The following is a 15,200-nucleotide window of genomic DNA, read 5'->3' as shown; positions in this document are numbered from 1 at the left end:
ATGTGAATGATATAAATAATGCAACACCAATCGACTTTTTAACTACCCCACTGAATATGATGTATTCATTGTTCAGGTTGGAACAGATTGAATTGAAAACAAATCTCCACCGGATAGTTAAACCGATAGCGGCCAAAGAAAACTAACAGCTGCACCTCGGGCGATTAAAGAACTCTTCACCCCAACTAGGTATGTACATCACACCCCTCGCTAGGGTATAACCAGAATTTATAAGACACCAAACTTACTAAAATATAATTCCATGTTACTTTAGTACAGGTATAAAGACACTACGTGAGAGGGTGGAAGCAAGAACAGCCTGGGTGTCGGCATTAGTTGCAAAAGTTATCGGTATGTATTGGTGTGACTGATTCCAGACACAATCAGTAATTGTAAATGATGATCAAAAAACCCCCCCAGTAACCCTGTACTCTTTATAGGCACAGTAAGATTACAGAATATACACGGGGCATATTTGGAAAAAGGCATCTGCTTTGATAGACATCCTTATTTAAAGGGTCAACTAAAACTCTATGAGTAAGTAACACATGAGATATGGACGAACCGGCCAATATCTTGTTCCAGTATGGTATATAATTCCATGCTTTTCCTTTATAGAAAGTCAATGAATGAATAATACCACGGTGTGAGCGATTTTATGCGAACGCCAAACGAAAAGTGAAGAAGTCCTGAAAGATAACATAAGGACCGCAAACCCTATACTTCAAGTAAGGGCATTCAATATATCAAGAGTGAATACCACTAGATTAGTCCACAACTAGAACAAAAAACTCTCTATAGGAACAATGCACTGATTATATTCATTTCTCTTTTTTTAGAAAGAAGTAAAAATCATTGGTTTTAATATTTCGTCTGTCCTGAGGAAGGTGCCACAAATGTAACCTACGCACCGAAACGCGTCGACAATGGGACTTTTTACTATATATGAATTGTTTGTATCATGTACTTAATTTGATTATACAAAAATTTTAATTGCGGTGTGACTCTGCATTAGATACCGTAACTTGGAATTGTTAGAAAGTGGTTAAGAGTGTAACAGAGCACACTTTTTATAATTGTAAGTGTATTTACAAGGTTTACCGATGTAATATGTTTTTCTTTCTTTTAAAAAAATTTTTTTTAAATAAAACTTTGAGAGTTACAAAGAATGATATTCTAGTGTGGCGTACTAATGGTAACTAAAACTATAATCAAAAAGCGATAATAATTGATTTAAATGTGTAGGCCTCATGGTCACTAATTGAAAGATCAATACACAGAAAGGAATCTTTTTTGACAAAGTAATAACCATTAAGGTCATTCAAAATGTATTAAAAAATATTTAAAAAATTATAGGAAGTGCATCATGTAACCAACTGCCATGAGCTGGTTGGCTTTTACTCGCCAACTGGCTCGCAGTGTCATCCTCAGCACTTTCCTATAGTCACAAGAGGACCAAGCACCATGCTTATCACTAATGGTGCTCAATGTGTATAACTTCTAATTAACACCACAAGCGTAACCACCACCCCTATAGTTCCTCAAAAAAAGGAAGAAAAAATGTCATACCTTTCAAAAGAGTGGCATCAGGCCTCAAGTGTTGGAGGGGCCAACTATAACCAAGTTACTACTGTCTAATTACCCAAAGTATTCTTCCTTGCTGATATTGAGGTCCACAGCCCCATTGCTGTGACAGAGTTGTTTTAGATCTGGGAACGGTCAAGAGGAGTGGAAAATAGAAGCAGAGCAGTCCCTTTAAAGACAACTTAGAGACATCTTGTTTGGGCCTCAAAAAGATGGCCCGATGGGGGTATTTGGTGAACTAAGGCTCATTATTATTTAGGAATGGCAAAGGCGATAGCCTGCTTCACATGGAAGTAGCTATCATGGGTTTATCAGTTTCAGTGGCACTGGTGCCCAGAGGTGGGCAAGACCTACTGAATCTCAATTATGGGTGGCCAAAGCAGGGCAGTGGCACCCATATTTTATGCCACCATCAGGGTCCAGAGTCCCCTCGCAGGGGAGAGTATTGTAGAGGCTCTCTTTCTTTTAAGTGACGGAGACAGTCTGTTTCAGGCTAAGTCATTGTTGAGAGCGGAAAGATAGCTGATTTGTAAAGACCTAGCTGTTCTTAGTGCTGCTGGAACAGTTGCTTGGGAGCCATGGAGTGTGAAGGGTTCATGCCCCTCCCTCCCTCCCCCCAATTAAGGAAAGCAGTGTTCTTCAGTCACTTTCTATTTTCATTGATGCATTTGCTCTTTTAAAACTCTCATATTAGTTCTACTTATGGACAGACCCAGAAATGGTTTCATCAGCCCCACTCCCTTCACCCATTCCTGCCCCCCCTGTTCCTTGCCATGAAGTTTGGATCGGGGTTTGATTTCAAAACCTTTGGTTGGGTGGACTTGGAACAAAGAGATACTGAAGACTTCTGAGAATGTGAAAGAGGAACTGCTTGCCCAAAATAGACTGTGTACTTAGATGTGCACTAATCTAAATGCCATGCCCTTATGAGTAGAGTCATGCATCAATACAATGGTTCTGAAAGATACAATCAGTTCAAATGCACCTAACTATGGGCACCTCTTCAATGCGTGAAAGAATGACCACAGAGGAAAAACCGGCAAATCATCACTGTTAATCCCAAGACAGTGGCTTTACAGCACCCAGATTTGTACTGTTTGCAAAGAAGCAGACATTTGGAGATTATCTACATTGGTAAACTGTGATCAGTGTCAGTGGACAACTGGAGTCACTATTTCCAGTTTAATCGTCGAGCACTTCTCAACAAAATCCTATCATTGTATGATTCATCCAGTGAGAATGTTAAAATGGCCAAACAATAATCAATTCGGACAGACAGACTGAGAATAATAATTCTGAAGGCATAACGAGACAATTCATGCAGAGGTGGAAGGTAGACACATTGGCCAACCTACCTTTTGACATTGTTGAATTTCTTTCTTTAAGTATCCAGAAGCTGACATCCTTCTTGGCGCCAAAGTGCTTGCTTTTCCAGAGGTTAAACATATCGCCTTTTTCCATCAAATCCATCCGAACACATCTGCAAAAACACAAGGCTTTACTCATTGACCTTCATGTTAGATGGTTGGGAAAATCTCTGAAAATTACATTGCGAATCCGTCCTCCAAGAGTGAGAGTCTGTAAATCCTCATGTATCTGTCTTCCTTCTGTACCTCATTGGGATGTCAAAGATGAACAAGTTACTAACCTTTGGTAACGCAATATCTGGTAGACTCTAGCTGCAGATTCCTTACCTTTGAATTTCCCAGGCATCAGGCTGGATCCAGAAACTTTTGCTGAGCAACACCCCTTGCGTGCGCCGTCGAGTGACTCCATCCAGCTCAGCGTGATGTCGTCGGCGTTGGTTATGACATCAGGGTGCCTATATAGGTGCCACTCAAGTGCATGGATGTCAGTACTTTTCATTTTTCCACAACAGAAGCGCAGAGCCAGGAAGTTACTGACGCAGTCATGTGCAAATCTAAGGCCCTAAAAAGGGGAGTAACCCTAGCCCTAATAAAATCAGTTCGCAAAGCTGGGAGGCATGGGTGGGGCTGTAATAAATCTGCAGCTAGATAGAGTCTCTTTCAGATAATGCATCACCAAAGGTAAGTACATTTTCATCTGATAGAGATTCTAGCTGCATATTCCTTACCTTTGAATGAGATACCCAAGCCATACCATCTCGGCGGAGGGTTGCAGACCAATCCCTTACACTAGGAAGTCTTGCAGGACCAAACGGGGAAAATGATGGTCCCTGCAGAGCTGACTGTCCAGGCAGTAGTGTTTTGCAAATGTGTGCAAAGATGCCCACGTTGCTACCTGGCAGATGTCCAGGACTGGTACACACTGAGCCAAGGCCATAGTCGCTGCCTTTCCCTTGGTGGAATGGGCCCTTAATGCCTCAGGGGTCTGCTTCTTAGCCAGGGCATAGCAGATCTTGATGCAGAGAATGACCCAGAGATGGATGGTCCTTTTCTGCACTGCCCAACCCTTCTTAGCTCCCATGTACCCCACAAAGAGTTGGTCGTCCACCTGGAACTCTTTTTGTGGTCAAGGTAGAATGACAACACTCTTTTTGGGTCCAGTCGGTGGAAACACTCCTCCATCTTTAGAGGGATGCGGGGTAGCAAAGAAGGTGGGCAGCGTGATAGATTAACCCAGATGGATTTGGGTCATTACCTTTGTTAGAAGGGAAGCCTGGGTGTAAAGCACCGCTTTTTCTGGATAAGACATCAGATAGGGAGGCGTGCAAAATAACTCCTGAAACTCACTCACCCACCTTGTAGATGTAATCACCACTAAAAAGGCTGTTTTGATGGTGTTAGACCCGGAAGGTCCCAGGGACCACCGACTCCGACGTGGTAGCTTGGTGCAAGGCGGGAAGGCACGCCGGAAGCTATGTGTTGAGTAGTTGTCCAGCACACACTCACACTGACCCAGTAAAGCACACGCAATGAAAAGACACCACCCCAGGTATATTGGCAAAAACAAGTATCTTTATCTACTTTTGGTCCTGGTAGAAAATGCAAAGCTCGCACAGGGTGCAGAATAGACGGTTTCTCTAACTTCAGGTTATTACCGATACCATTTCTGAAGCACATGTTCCCTAAAAGTGACATTTCTTATATCCCTGGTCAACATAGGCAACATTTCTTATGCAGGAGCACACTGAAAGTAACAGTCCTTATGCAGGGATTAATACAGGATACACTTCTTTTGCAGGAGTGGTGTCAGAACAATCAACTTATCTCCTGTGGCATATAGGTAATATCAGTACCCAGCCCCTCAGGCATTGAAGTCCAGTCTAATCTGCCACACAGTTTAGGTTCCAATCAGGTTTACATTTGTAAGGCTAAGCAATCCCCGAAGGAGGCTTGTGGCAGATCCCCCCCTTCCCGAGGACACATCAGCAGGGGCAATGGAGGAAGTCTTGGCGGGGCATAAGCCCCAATCTCCCCTCACACTCACCGGCTTGGCCAAGGAGGGTGGCGCTGTAGAAGCCAGGCAGCACCGGGCCTATTTACCAGGTAGCGCCCCCTCTCAAGGCAGCCCTCTTCTTCTTTCTCTCGGGCTCTCTCCTGGAGGGGGCGGCAAGATTCCCCCTCCGGGAAGATTGGGACAGGCTCCGGGCCTCTATTGGCCTTGAGACCCAGGAGCCAATCCCTGAGTGGCTCAAAGAGGGCGTGGCTTATGATGCAGCCAGCGCCACGGTTGCTAAGCAACGCGCCCTCCCTCGCTCCAGGCCTAGCGCGGCTTTCGCTGACACTGCGGTGGCCCTCCTTTCACTCTTCAATATTGTCTGAAACCAGTTCCAGGATGCTTGTTTCTAGTCCAGGGAGGACCTGGCTTGGCAGTTCGGGCTGGACTGTTCCCACAAGGGCCATGGTCAAGACTTATTTGCATATGGCTGGGTCCAAACTGGGGTGGTGTGGTGAGCAAAAGAATGATGAATTAAACCCAGATCCTTGTGACTGGGGGTGAATGTTTGCATTGACCAGCATTCCGTCCATCAATTGTTTCTTTTGTATATGTATGGTTATTTACAGGCCTGCTGTATGGCGCTAAAATGTACTGTGTTTAGGTACTTTGAGCTTCCACTAAAGAATATCTGTAATCTGACAACTTCCAGCTAGAATATACCTGCAATATTTAAAACCAGCCTCGTTGGTACTTGATCATAACACTTTGAACACTGGGTTACTACATCCAACATCAGCAGGTATGTCTAGTGTTAAATATCACAAGCTGTAGCTAATTATCCTGCTTATATTATGGTCCTGAAACTACCTAATTCACTTTTGAAGTGTTTACTCTTTAGAGCGCACCTACAATAGTGATTTTTAGATTTTTTACTCCCCAAGCTCTACCACCACTATAAATTTGAGCCTTAATTTCCGACTTCATGACATGTAAGGTGCATCTGAGGGACTCTGGAAAAAGACAATGACTCCTGTTAATATGGCAGACTCTGAAATGGTGGTTAGACGCCTTGGATTAGGATGGTCTCTGATGGGGCTTGGGCTCCTCACAACTTGGTAACCTCAGGATTTCATGCTGTCTCTTCCTGTATAGCAGCAAACCCCAGACTTGTACACTATCTCTAGGTAGTGTGGCCACTCCACCAGATGGGGGGATATCCATTGGATGAGGCATAGGCAGGTCTTTAAGTGCGATGAAAAAACTGGGGGGTCTCTCAAAGGGGCGTGGTCAAGGTAATTAGGGTGTGGTTAAAAAACGTAAGCTGCAAACCTGTGCTTAGCATAGTGTGCAGCCCGACCTGTATTTTGCTGTTTCTGTCATTGCATCCAGATATATGATACAACAAGTAACATCATACCAACAACACGCTAGGAGTATTGGCTTTGTCAATGGTTGTTACTTGCATAAAAAAATAAGCAGCAACTATTGCTTGTTGTATAGAATATTGAAAAGCTTCCACTTAAAGCCTTGGTGACACCACAACAATGTTGCTGCTCCTAAGTTTCAAAAAGAGAAGGGAAATTCAGAGAGAAAATGACTCTCTTTAAAGGATTTCCCTTCCCCTACAACGCTCACCTGGCATGACTTCATGCTGTTACGTCTCCACTAGTGAGAAGTGAGTAGTGTGAGCATACGCACATCAACGTGCCTGCTGTCACTGCAGTCCAGAAAAAAACAGACCGCCTGTGCCAGGGCACAAAACAGAGCCCAAAAGAGACTTTAAAAACCTGCCTGTGCTCAGCACCAGTGAGACCAGGCCCAATTAAAGCCCTGGGCGTAGGCAATCGGAAAGCTGTAAGTAGTGCTTAATTTGAACCAGTGGTTTCCGATGTCTGGCCCTGCCACTTTTTCTATATACCGACACTTATGACAGCCTGCCATGTGGTGGCGGTATTTATCTTATTTTGAGATGAGTACAACAACCCTTGTTTAATAATTCAAATATACATTAAAATGACTGATACCTGACACCCAAACCTATATTAATAGCTTGAGTGGCAGGGAATTAGTCATTTTTAGGTCGAGCTTAGCACAGCAGGCATGCGCTGCTCCGCGAGGCTTCTTGTATCTACTCTGTGTGGTTCTGACTCCTCCCACGCATTGGGTTGGCTGTTGCCTGTTTTTTTTTAATCAAAGCCTGCAAATGGGTAAAGGTGGGTGCATGTCCCACCTCTTCTGAAATGTTCACTCCCATGGCATTTTGCCATGGAAGTGAACAGCAGCACGCAGGGCGGCAGCTGCAGTGTCTCCTTGTGACCGTGTGCCCGCCCCCACCATTCCTCTTTGTGTCCCTGTGCCATCTTTGCCCGACTGCACCACTCCCCCTTGTCTCCCTGTGCCTGCCCCCACCACTCCTCTTGAGCTGTTGTTGATGTTTACGTGTAACAACAGCAGCTGTAAAGCGATCATTTATTCATACACCGGGAGATGTATAGTGCCAATCTGTTACCTGACGCCTAATATTTCTTACTGCTCCGACCAGTAGTCACACTACCGAAGCGTATCCAACACAGTTGTGCATACAGGTGCGACTGTGTTGTGCAGTGTGTGGCATGCCACGAGTTACGGCATGTATTTAACTACTGAGGAAGACAGTACGCAGAGGTTCCAGGGTCCCCAGGCAAGGACAAGTGTAAGGGCAGCTGGCGAGGCACGAGAGTTTATTCTGGGCAAGAACTCATGCTCTTTTTGGTAGGTCATGGACAACTGGCGATCGGACGAGAACGTGCACTTGCCAAGGCCTTGTTTCATCTCATGTCGCTGCCCCCTCCATGGAGGCCACAAACATCTCAGGTTTGAGTTATTTTACACGTTCAGCTATATTTTAATTTAAAATCCTGTTCTATTTTCAACGCGTGTAATAACTCTAGGACCTGAAGTCTCTTTTGGGTTATAATCTCTACTTTATGAAAAGCACCCTTCTGCTCCAAGCATCCTTCGCTCATGTTGTATAGTGCACTTTCGAGCCTCCTCCCTGAGTCGGTAGAAATCATGAACCCCATGTTACCGCACAACTGCACAATGTTACAGCAGCCAATTGGGTCCAACTGCACAATGTTACAGCGCCAATGGGGTTGTGCACCGTATGCTGGTTAAAGAGTACCATGCCGGTTTCTCGTCACTTGTTCAGTAAAAGGAGGACATCTAACCCTTTGAGAACGCTGTACTATCTCTTTTTTTTTTAAAGTCACATTGTGTTGCCCTTTATGATCGGGCATATTTTTGCAAGCCACCCTGTCTGCTTATCAGGGCCCTGTGACGTCAGGGGTGCACTTAATGACAGTAAAGAGCACTCCCTCGCACCTCACAATGGAGGGCCCCAGGGGAAGCGAAGACACAGTCTAGTCTTCCCCTGGGGTCTTTCGGGTGGGGAAGGGCCAGGCTGGGGGAAGGGGTGTGGTTTGGGGGGTGGGTATAAAGGCTACAGGGGAGGAAGGCGACTTCCTCTTCCTGTAGTCTGGCATTGCTGGGTGGGAACAGTTTTGAAGGGGAATAGTTTTGCAGGGAATTGCAGGGTCAGAGGTGACGGGCAGTTGGTCGGCGGTTCCTGGACATAATTGCCGGCGGCGGAGCTGTGGTCTCGACGGGTGGCACTGGTCGGTGGTTCTGGGCTCGTGTCGTCGGCAGTTGCTGTTGGTGGCGGTATGTCCGGGGTTTCTGCTGAGGCGGTACGGGAGGCGCTGCGGGTGCTGGGGAGGGCGGGCGGGAAGAACTGTTGTGACCGGGGGTACTGGAGCAAGCTTGGGTAGGCCTGGAGAGGGGCCCGTGGGCCGCCTCGGTGGGGGTGACGGCGGCTGTGATTGCCTGTATGGAGTAGTCGGCGCTGGTAGGCCGTGGCGCGACAGGAAGCAGGCGGGGCGCCGGGGGCAAAGGGGCGCAGCGCGGATGCTGGCGCAAGAGCCTGCCTCCGCGGCTGAGATGGCGGTGGCAGGGCAGTGCGTGTCGGCTGCTCCGGGGGGGGTGCAAACAGTCCCTCCCCCGAGCGGAACCAAGAAGAAACTCGTGGTTGTGCCAGCGGGACAGGGCAGCAGGCCTGGGGTGGCAGGCGGGCCGGTGGAGTCAGTGTCTGGGGGAGGGTGGGGGCTCAGGTGGGCCGGCCTGGGGGGAGCTGAGTGCGAGGTGGGCAGTGAGGGAGAGGAAGCGGCATTCGTGGAGAGTCGAGCTGGGGGGGAGAGGGCGTGACCCCTGGACCTATCAGTGGGCCCCCTGTCCAGCACTCTGGCCAGTCTAGGGGTGGGGGAGAGGCAAGCCAATGAGCGTTTGGAGGGGGGCAAGTCTGGGGGGGTGAAGTTACCTGCTGTGGCCACCCCTTGGAGAAGCATGCAGGAAGTAGGGCCAAATGGCTACTGCCCCCCATTATTGAATAGATGGTAGGCCATGGACTTAGAGTCCAAGATCAGGGAGCAGAGGCGGCTGGTCCAGGAGGCAGATGCTCGGTGGGCGGAGTTGGAAGCAATTAGGGAGACTGGGAGGTGGAGATGGAGGGGCCCCCTACACCTACCTCGGAGGAGGAGCTTTGGGCAGACCAGGTGGACAAGGAGAGAGCAGGTAGGGCACGAGGTGCGGCTGTTAAGTGCAGAGGTACTAGGTTCGGGCAGACAGGGACAGCTAGGATGGCGGAGAGGCCCGGCAATGCCAGAGCCCGCCCAGGTTGGAGCGACCTGTGGGGTCGGGGGGTTCCCAGCTGGCGGAGGTCAGCAGAGGGGTGGCAGGTTCGGCGGGGTGCAAGACGACCTCAGGACACCGCCTTGAAGCAGCAGGGGAGTCTGCGGCGGTTCTCCCTCCATCGCAGGATCGGGCAACGGCAGCGGGTGTGGAGAGTGGTTTTGGATGTGGCGTGCAGGTGCAGAAGGGTGTGAAAAGACCGGTCCAAGAGATGGTGTAGCAGCCGGTGGATGATGAGTTGGATTTGGAGTTGGATTATGGTTCAGAGAGTGAGGAGTTGGACGAGGGGGAGGTGAGGGATGACGTGGACAGGACAGGGAGAGGGGACAAGGCAACAGTGGACTTGGTGTCTTGCAGGCTTCTCGGAAGAAGACGGGCAAAGTGACAAGGGCAACATCCAAAGCCAGCAGCTCGGAAGGATGGCCGGGAGTGGCACAGATGACCTTGACAGGTGAGGACGAATGGTGGGCTGCTTGGGAGAAGGGCCCGAAGTTGGGTAGGAAGAAGGCGTGCAGGTCGGTGGGTGCGGGGGAGGTGTCTGTCAGGGACACAGGGGGGGCAGGGGCTGGTGTTGCAGGGCTTGGGGCGCAGAGTGCTGCATCAGTTAAGAAGGTGGTTACAGTGGGGGTGCAAACTGACAAATTGGATTGGGGCGGAGGACAAGCAGGAGGGGAAGGAGGACAAAGATGGAAAAGGGGAGGATAAAAAACAGCCGACAAGGGGGGACTGGTATATCAACGGGTCCAGTTCTGCGAGTGGGACAGGTTTGAGCCCCCGCTGTTGCCCATCAGCAGTGCTCCAAAGTAAAGGGATTGGAACCGGGTCTCAGTGGTCCCGGGGAGTGAGCCAGCTTTTCTGGTTGTTAGCGAGCATGGGGCCAGGGCAGCGTGCCCCTCGCCGCCATTGTTGATGCGGTCAGTCGCCTCGGGTGCAACAGGCACTGTTAAGAGCTCTGCTGCAAGGGACTCATTGCAGTGATTTGGTCCTGGGTGTGACCATTTGATGAGCTGGAGCTTTAGTACCAGTTTCCGGGTCAGAGATGGTTACAACCAGATTAATGTACCCCAGTGTGAGTGCACGCGTGCCGTGATGTGTCTCAATGCAGAACCTGCGCGTGTACCGGTCCGAGTGGGAAACATGCACAACTAGCCTGCGTTGCACACAAGTGGGCATCACATGGGGAGTCCGCCCCCCCCCTCTTGTTGGGACTGCCGGCTATGCCTCTGGGCCCCTTGGTGCCCAGCCCCATCGGGAGAAACGATGGGGTGTGCCAGCAGGGTCCTGCTGCACATGGTCGAGTGGTGTCCCCAGTCAGCGTTTGGGCTGGGAACAATTAGAGCCGCTTGCTTGTTGCCCGGGCTATTGTGACACTTTATATGATCTGTTAGTGCCGGCAGGTTATTCGCTGGTGCTCGTAGGCTGAATTGTCTCAGGTACTAACGGCTATTGTGACGATATGGAGGGAGCGGTTAGGGAAGCAAGTAAGTACTTATGCCTAATGATGAATTGTCTCATTTACGACAAAGCACAAGAGTGTAGAGTTTAGGCCCCAAGTTCACAAGGTCGTGTGTCCAATCACTGAGGGGCCTTCGGGTGCGACGATAATTGGTATTGTATCGCACAACCGCTGAGCAAAGGTATAAGGTGGCGTTCAGGACAGCTTGTCACAAGGCTTTCCGCAACACTTGTCATTTTGGACACTTTTTTTGAGGTATCATGGGAGCTATGAAGTGAGTAGCGTGTTTTCAAGGCCAAGTGCTTATCTTGTACTTAGAGCACTAAGTATTGAGTAACGTGTAGCAGCTGCTGACCGCTGTTTGAATGACTCGTAACACGGGGTTGGAGGGAAGAGATGATCAAATGTTTGGTCAGCATGGTGATTGTAGGTGGACGGAGGTACTTGCCTTGCTGATGTAAAAGGTAGCGCAGAGCACGCAGCATTACGTTATAAGCGATTAGCACTGTACCACTGGCCAACCGCATATCCCGAGTCGGAGGGTTGGGCGCGGGGGTCGATGGGCACGATGAGTTCTCTAATGCCAATGTTAATTCAACACGGTTCTTGTGTTTTATAAAGGACGTGGTAGCGCAAGTTGGGACAGTGGGCTATGACGAATAACTAAGTTAAAGGTAAAAATTGGGGCAAAATGCAATCTGTGAATATGGCGGCCGCCGCACACGAGGTGTGTCGGGGGCCAGCATTGTAGATGACGCTACATGGGTTCATAGGGCCTTGAAGAGTAATATTCACCAGATGGGCTGGCCCACGAACAAGTGCGGGTCAGTAGTGCTTATTTCAGGCGACAGACAGCTTTGGAAGGGAACCCCTGCAAAGGGTGCATCGTTGGCTGACCCCCGTTTTTTCATTGCAAGGGTACCTCCCAAAAGCAACTGTCTCATCGAGTTATATGTTCCCCGACTCACCGACAGGTGGGAGTCCGTTCGAGGGCAGAGAATTGTGGGAAAAGATCTCAAGCTGGTGCATTCACCCTTTCCACCTTATTTGCCCTTCAGTAGTTTTTCAACTCACTGGTTCGTTCTCTTTGTCAAGCTCTCCCTCGGTGAAAACTGATCAATTTTCGGACGTTACTGGTTCATCTTTTGTCCCCTTACCCAGTATTTATCCTTGTAAGTTAAACAGGTGCTAAGGTGGGGAAATTTCTGGCAGCATTTCCAGGTGTGAAAATGCGAAATGACAAGGAACTAGTATAATAGTTTACCTGTGTTAGATTGGACAGGGTGGTTTCTGGTGTGTGGCACCTTCATTTAATTGTCGACACCGGTGCTTGGGACAGCCTGCCACTCCAAAGCGCTGTATGTCTATTTAGAGATGACCACAACAGCAGGCATTGTTTTATTCAATATACATTGTAATTCTGTTGCCTGCTGCCCAAGCCATTCGATAGCCTTGGGGGCCTGGAATAGACGAGGTTAGTGTTGGGATGTCATGGTCAGCGACTAGCTGCCGCCTCCCCCCCAAACCGGCACCCAACACCCAGAAACGTGGACACGAGACTTCTTTACTTTTTGGAAGGCGGGCGCTAGTCGCCCGGCCGTATTTATTAAGATATGAAATTAAAAAAGGTTTTAATTGCATGATCAACAATTTATACAAAAATCAGCAGGACATTAGATACAAAATGTTTGTCAACAAGTTTGAGAGCCTGACCTTAACAAAACTCTAATACATGTTGTTTCCTAACCGAGTCTAACATCCTCATCTTGATTTTTGTACATTTCTGGCCATATGGCAAGGTCACTACCGGTGTCAGGTCCTACAAGCTGCGCCTCCCCTAGAGACGTGCGCATGCGCAGTGTTACCCCGGGAATTGCCCGGTCTACGCCCTGAACTCCATTTACCCACTAAAGGAGGGCCCTTACTCTGCGCCATCTGGTGACGTCATGAGTCCACGCGCGCGGGGTGGCTACCAGCCTAAGGAAAGCGTGAACTACTCCTACCCGCGCTCCTTTGCTTTGCAGCATCCATTACCTTGCCCCTGGAGTTCTAGGAGTGGCCCGCAGGCCCCTCCCCCTGGGCGGGAACCTCCATAGGATGATGCCCGCCCCCTCAGACCTCAAATATGTGCTCACCGATAATGACCTTACCGCATGCCCCATACCTAATAAATACGACGACCTATGGGAAAAAATTCTAAAGGACAGCTACACTGGCTAATAAATAACAGCAGCACCGTTTCAGCTACAAAGGGAAAAAAGGCCTAATAAGACACTTGGCATCACAGAAAAGTACTTCACACACAGTTTGCTAAAAAAGGGGAAAAAATTCCTAAACAAAAGCATCATCGAAATATACCGACAGATCCATTTCTACTACCATGTAAGACATGTGGACAGTACCTTCGCAAACTTACCATTAAACCCGACATAATGAAAGCCACAAGACTATTGTTCCAAGGGATGGTGGGTGGGAAAACAAAGAAGCCTCGAGCGCGGGGCACAACGTGCAGTGAGGGAGCGTCCAGGGACAAGGGGGTCTCCTGGGCGCTCCCCACCTCTTTATTCTCCATGGGGCCAGGCGGGGGGGGCCACGCCCCCCCCCAGCCCGCCCCTCCTGTAGCCCACCCCCCCTGACCCGGACCTTCTACTTGGTATCCGGGTCAGGGAGGCCGCCGGCCAATCGGTGGTGGGTCGCGCCCCCCAGGGCCCGCCCCCACCACCGAGCGACAACAATTGGGAAAGAGGGGGAGACGGTCGCCGCGCCGCCATGCGTGCGGGGGGGCCGAGGGCCCCCCCTTTTCACATGGTCAGCGACTAGCTGCCGCCTCCCCCCCAAACCGGCACCCAACACCCAGAAACGTGGACACGAGACTTCTTTACTTTTTGGAAGGCGGGCGCTAGTCGCCCGGCCGTATTTATTAAGATATGAAATTAAAAAAGGTTTTAATTGCATGATCAACAATTTATACAAAAATCAGCAGGACATTAGATACAAAATGTTTGTCAACAAGTTTGAGAGCCTGACCTTAACAAAACTCTAATACATGTTGTTTCCTAACCGAGTCTAACATCCTCATCTTGATTTTTGTACATTTCTAGCCATATGGCAAGGTCACTACCGGTGTCAGGTCCTACAAGCTGCGCCTCCCCTAGAGACGTGCGCATGCGCAGTGTTACCCCGGGAATTGCCCGGTCTACGCCCTGAACTCCATTTACCCACTAAAGGAGGGCCCTTACTCTGCGCCATCTGGTGACGTCATGAGTCCACGCGCGCGGGGTGGCTACCAGCCTAAGGAAAGCGTGAACTACTCCTACCCGCGCTCCTTTGCTTTGCAGCATCCATTACCTTGCCCCTGGAGTTCTAGGAGTGGCCCGCAGGCCCCTCCCCCTGGGCGGGAACCTCCATAGGATGATGCCCGCCCCCTCAGACCTCAAATATGTGCTCACCGATAATGACCTTACCGCCACAGGCCAGCATTGTTAACCGACGATCTGGCCTCCCCCTGCCTAGACCTACCCTAGAAAGTTCTCACTTTAGCAAAACCTTCCACCCAGGCCCTGACATCATCAGACCACAGGACCCTTCCTTCCTCCGTCAAATGGACTCCCCTCACCAGGTAGAACAAAGACACCCATGTTGGATCATCTGCAACCGAGGGGGGCTTGAAATAATTCGTCCCTCTGTGTGTTGATCCTCTTTATCGAGTGATTCAACGCCCTGACAGAGTTCCTGCCACCACGGGATAAGTTGAGACCCTACTACTGTGCCACCCGGGCAAGTCCTGAAGACCCACCCCCAGTGGAGATGAACTCATCAATGAGTATTCGCCTCGCCAGTTTGGCCAATTCAGTCCCCCCTAGGTGAAGTATCACCACTGACAGGGGGTCGGGCTGCTGAGCTAAAAGTCCCTGAAAGAAGTTCCTGAACTGACCATGGCACAGACCCTCAAACCAACTCTTCCCTGTCCTGCATCCAGCCTGTTGCTTGTGCTGGCACATTGTAGCTCCTCCACTTCTGGTGCTGAGTTCCTCCCCTGCGTGACAGGTTTGAGAAACTGCAAGAACCAGGA

At 49.5% G+C, this 15,200-nt stretch overlaps 1 protein-coding gene across 1 annotated transcript in view; it reads right to left on the bottom strand.

Moving 5' to 3' along the window:
• LOC144755347 (uncharacterized) overlaps positions 1-15,200 on the bottom strand; it is a 200,518-nt gene that overhangs the window by 64,798 nt on the left and 120,520 nt on the right. Inside the window, exon 6 of the mRNA XM_078644157.1 lies at positions 2,940-3,064. Within this exon, the coding sequence (XP_078500283.1) occupies positions 2,940-3,064 (125 nt within the window). The remainder of the gene's footprint in view (positions 1-2,939; positions 3,065-15,200) is intronic.

This window comes from Lissotriton helveticus, chromosome 5_1 (genome assembly GCF_964261635.1).
Source record: "Lissotriton helveticus chromosome 5_1, aLisHel1.1, whole genome shotgun sequence".
In the NCBI taxonomy this organism is placed as follows: Eukaryota; Metazoa; Chordata; class Amphibia; order Caudata; family Salamandridae; genus Lissotriton; species Lissotriton helveticus.
Note: the sequence above shows the minus strand (reverse complement) of the source record. Positions and strands in the feature narration are given on the sequence as shown.